A 5,282-nucleotide genomic window follows, 5' to 3' on the forward strand; every position below is an offset into this window, starting at 1 on the left:
CAGGACGCGGCTGCCCGGCGTGGGGAAGCGGCCTGTCGCGCGCCCCGCGCGGGGACTCCCGAGCCCGACCCCGCCGGTGCGCGCACCTGAGCTATCGCCATCCTCCGACACCGACGAGCTCTCTGTGTCCTCGTCCTCGGAGCTGCTCCCCTCGTTTTCGGCGTAGTCCACCTCCATCTCATCGTGATGGTTCGTCTCCTTCTTGTCCCCGCGGGAATGGACCGGCATTTTCCAGCCGCGCCGTCGTTTCCCACCCCCGGCGCCCAGCTCGGCCACCGCCGCTTCAATGAAGGGCGCGCCGATCGCCCCGACCCACCCGGCGGCCAAGCTAGCTCCGAACCCCCTTGGCACCTCCCCGCCCCCGGCCCGGGCCTCTCAACCTAACCCGCAGGCTCTGCGCTGGGGGCTCTGCTATTGGTCGGTACCAGGGGCGGGGTTTGCCCTGTCGGGCCACGATTGGCTCTCCGAAATGACGGCGCAACTCGTGATGTATATTGGGATTTGTAGTCCATGGTGCTCAGAACTGCGGGGGCTGACGGCTACCATGGTACAGCAGTCTTGATCATTTCTTCCCTCTGGACTTCAAGTCCCACAAGGCACAAAAGCTGACACTTTCGATCGCAGTTTATAAACTAAACAGAAACAGATTGTGCGAATTTGGTCTGTATGTATCCCTTTCCCGCCACGAGATTGTCTGACTTCCCTAGCTATTCAAGATATTTGTGTAAGATGTCGAGAGGTCTTGTGCCAGAAAGGGTCTTTGCCTGCTCTTTGAGGCTGTAAGAACTGGAGAATTATCCTCTTCTGCCTTCGTACTTCTATTACCACTAATAAACTATTATATGGAATAGTAACTGTAGAAAAATGACTTGCACTATGCTGCATACACACAAAAAAATTTTAAATTGTTATGAACAATCAAAAACACAGAGGGGCTCAAGCCTGTAATCCCAGCACTCGGGAGGCTGAGGTAGGAGGCTCGCCGCGAGTTCGAGGCCAGCCTGGGCTACACCGTGAGTTCAAGGCTGGCGTGAACTGCATAGTGAGACCCTAAAAAAACAATAATAATTTTTTTAAAAGATGGGAGGGACATTTTATTTTGGCATGTTTAACCTAATTTTTAATCTAATCTAATTTTCTGTTGTTTTGTTTTACTAAATGTAGCCAGGGGCTGGGGATTTAGCTCAGCGGCAAAAAGCGCCTGCCTGGCAAGTGCAAGGTCTTGAGTTCGGTTCCCGGTACCAGAGAAAAACCAAACAAACAAACAAACAAACTAAATGTAGCCAGAAGATACCCCTAGTCTCCTACTGAGTAAAATGCAAATAAGAGGCTTTATTACATAGTATCAACCTACTTCTTCCCTTCAGTTTTCCAAAACTCAACTCTTTACAGTTGCTAAGCACATACACTGTTTCCCGTTTCACTGTTTGCACATTCTGTTCGTTCTGCAACACATTCCTGTCCTTCTCCTTTCTTTGGCAACATCTTTACCAACAAGTCCACCATTTAGGATACCCCACGAGGTACTTGGCGACTTTGTACTTGTTTCTACCACATTGTATTGTGATTTGTCTAGCAAATATTTGCCACTCGTTGGATCGAGTTCCTAGAGAGTACTGATTGTTTCGGTCTGGGATGGAAATTCAAAAGCAAGCCACAGACTGGTGGGTGAGGTTAAAAGATGGAAACCTCATATTGAAAAGAAGAGTTAATGTTTAATTGTTTGATCAAACTTGCAAATCTGTATCTGGTAATCTGACTGACTGCAAACCTGTATCTGGTAATCTGACTTGTTATTTGAAAATAACAAGTAATGCAATAACCTTTGTTGATTTCGTGTTGGCTTGTTTTTGAAATTCTGTATCATTTGCATAGTTTTTGTGTTATTTTGTTTTTGTTCTTTTCTCTTTAAAAAAAAAAAAGATAAGCAAAAAAAAAAAAAAGGCTGGGGATGTAGCTCATTGGGAAGGCTCTGGGTCCAGTCCCCAGTAAAACAAACACACACACACACAACCATGAAAGCAGAATGAAATTTCAAGACATTTAAAGAGGTAGGAATGATATTTGAAACTTATGTAGCCCTATTTATACATTTACTGATAGCCCTCTGGAACTCTTGATCAGTCATCAGCAAACTCTCCCACATGTTTGTCCTCTTCTCTGAGCCATCCCTTTAACTTCCTTGCCCTAAGGGAAATATAGCCCTTCCTGAGGACCCTGCTCCTTTGTACCCCACCTCCCACTAAGCCTTGTCATTAAGCCTTCCTTGTCCTCCTTGTTGCTTCTAGTTCTTCCCACCCTCCCTAAAACTCCAGTTTGTCACAGAGAAACAAGCCAGACAGGGCCTCCACTGTTGCTGTCACTATATATCTCCAGGATAACTCCCTGTCTTAGTTACTTTTCTCTCATTGCTGAGACAAAAAATCCCAACACCAAAAGTTAAAGGAGGAAAGATTTATCATAGCTCACAATTTGTAGAGGCTTCAGTTCATACTTGGCTGGCTCCATGGCAAAGAGAGACCACAGAAGAAACAGTTCATGGCAGGCAGAGGGCAGAAGACAGCAAAGCAGCCAAGTAGCGAAAAAGCAGCGAGGGACAACAGCAGTCCTTTCTGTCTTTTACATTATATTCCATCCAGGCTACCTCATTAGGGTGGGTAGCACTCACACCCAGAGTGGAGCACTCCTAATCCTAGCACCATGAACAAATCCCAGCGTCACATTCTTAATCCCAGCATCACACAGTCCTGCTCCAGCCGCCTCCAGAAAGCCCCACTTATGACTGCATGAAGCTCTGGGGAGACATCTAGATTCAAGCCATAATACCACCCACATTTTTTGATTTTTAGCTCCTGGCTCAATGTCACTCTAACGAGATCCCTTTTCATAATTCACAGCCATGGTCGTATTTATAAAGTTGATCCCATACCATTCTGTTTCCTATTGGGTTTACTCTGGCACAAAGTAGACATAAAATAATCATGGCATTTTCCTTCTAGTGCTCCCCCTATATCTTTTGGGGGTATAGTTTTTTTCCTAATATGTTTTCTTGAATATTTTAATATTCTACAATAATGTCAACACCTAGAAAGTTAGTTAAAATAAATGACATATGCTCGCTTCAGCAGCACATATACTAAAATATATGAGAGTGCTTTTCTCTAGGTTTTGTCCACTCTTAGTGATGGAGACCACTACAAACCAGACCTGAGCAGGATTTAAATTAATCAATTGCCTTTTCATGTTCACTTGTGAATCTGTCCAAGGCCTAGACTCCTTGTCTGGAAATGGCGGACTCATAGTAAGTGAACCTCTGTGAGTCACTAATCCCTACTAAAACCTGTAGTGATGGATGAAGTCAGAAAGCCTCAAAGGAATAACACAAGACCATAGCCAACGATACCAGGATCCAATCTCAACTGGATAAAGACTATGGCCTCAGGCATCTCACTCCTGAGTGGATTAACTTAGTACCTTATTTAGGGAAGTCTTTGAGTGATTCCGCCCTTCTTGAGTACTCCCCCCACTACTTCTGATAACCAAATAAATACGGCCACCCAGAGAAGGTCTTGGTCTTAGCCCTGAGAGAATTTTAAATTTTGTGAGAGGGCTTTGATTCTCCTGGAGCCCTGAAATCATTCCATTTGACTCTTTTTATTTAGCCTTTGCTGTACACTCATTCAGGGGATTGCAGACCTGATCAGCCCACAATAACTGAGGGATATTATTAACCCGACATCTTAGCATTTTACCATATCTGTTTCAGATCCCCTTCATTCCCAGTTCTTCCCTTCCCTTTTCAAAGTAACCATTACATGGTCTCTGGTACTTTTGATTATCATGCAAGCAGACACTCTATTTTTATATGTGTGTGTCCATAAATAATATGTAGTATTGTTTAACATGCCTTAAAGTGCTTTTTGGTGGTGGCAGAGATTAAATCCAGGGCCTTTGCACAGAACTATATCCATGGCCCTTTTTCATTTTTCCTTTTTTTTTTTTTTTTTTTTTTTTTTTTTTTTTTTTTTGGTTTTTCTCCGGTACCGGGAACCGAACTCATGACCTTGCGCTTGCCAGGCAGGCACTTTGCCGCTGAGCTAAATCCCCAGCCCCTTATTTTTCCTTTTGAGATAGGGTTTCATTAAGTGGTCTATGCTGGCCTCGGACTTATGATCCTCCTGTTTCAGCTTCCCAAGCTGCTGGTCCTACAGGTGTGCACCACCACACCTGGCTTAAAGTACTGATATTTCTAAATGATCTCAAATACTATGAATTATGCTACAATTTAATTTTTTCCTAACAGTTTTGAGATTTATCCTTTGTGACAGAAATAGCTCTAATTCAGTTATTTTTTTTTACCTGCTCTAATATATTCCTTTGGTCAAATATATTTCATTGAACGACTATTACAAATGAACTATTTGCCTGTCAATGTATATGTATGTTGCGCCTAGCTTTTTCACTATTAAAAATTGTTGCCTCACTGAACGTGGTGGCACAAGCCTACAATCCCAGCACTTGTGAGACTGAAGCAGGATAGCAAGTTTGAGACCAGCCTGGGATATTTAGCAAACTCAAGGCTGGCTAGGACTACATATGGAGACCCGGTCTCAGAAAACCAAATCTACAAAGTTCCTGTGCTGAACATTGTTGTATGGATCTATATGAGAATTTCTCTGGATCAGCAATCTCCAAAATGGAGCATATCTATCTAGGGAATGTATCTGAGGGGGCAGGAGAGTAAAAAAGACAATATGAAAACTCTTATTTGTAATATTTTCAATTTCATATTTGTTTTGAATAAATTAGATATAGGAAACCACCTATTCCATTCTTAAAATTCTGGCTTACCTTGTATTCCTCTTCCTCTTACTTGTTTTTAATCTGCAGGTCCTGCCTCTGAAGGGAAGCAAACAGTTCCAAGCTCCACCACATGATGGGGCTGAGACACCAACAACACAGTCCACAGACCTTGTCACAACTGACAGCCAGGCCGGAGACTGGTAGCTGGAAAACAACAGCAGAAGTCCTGAGGCTGCTGCTAGTAGCTAGTACTCAAATCAGAGTAGGCATCTGCATCATTCAAACTAAAGGGGCTTTCAGGACCTACAGTGACAAGTAGATGAGACCCAATTTTTAATTATGCCAGTGATATGAGACTGATTTTCAGACTTAAGAAGCCCCTACTGGGGGGGCTGGGGATTTAGCTCAGTGGCAAAAGCACCTGTCTGGCAAGCGCAAGGTCGTGAGTTCGGTTCCCGGTACCGGAGAAAAACCAAAAA

General features: G+C 43.8%; 1 protein-coding gene across 1 annotated transcript in view; it reads right to left on the bottom strand.

Annotated features, from left to right (window-relative positions):
* Nucleotides 1-374, bottom strand: part of Brms1l (breast cancer metastasis-suppressor 1-like) — a 33,246-nt gene extending 32,872 nt beyond the window's left edge. The window contains exon 1 of the mRNA XM_005376913.2: nt 87-374. Coding sequence (XP_005376970.1) covers nt 87-228 — 142 coding nt within the window. The 5' untranslated portion in view covers nt 229-374. The remainder of the gene's footprint in view (nt 1-86) is intronic.
* Nucleotides 375-5,282: the final 4,908 nt, after the last annotated feature.

This window comes from Chinchilla lanigera, unplaced genomic scaffold, assembly GCF_000276665.1.
Source record: "Chinchilla lanigera isolate Chin_1 unplaced genomic scaffold, ChiLan1.0 scaffold00008, whole genome shotgun sequence".
Classification (NCBI taxonomy): domain Eukaryota; kingdom Metazoa; phylum Chordata; class Mammalia; order Rodentia; family Chinchillidae; genus Chinchilla; species Chinchilla lanigera.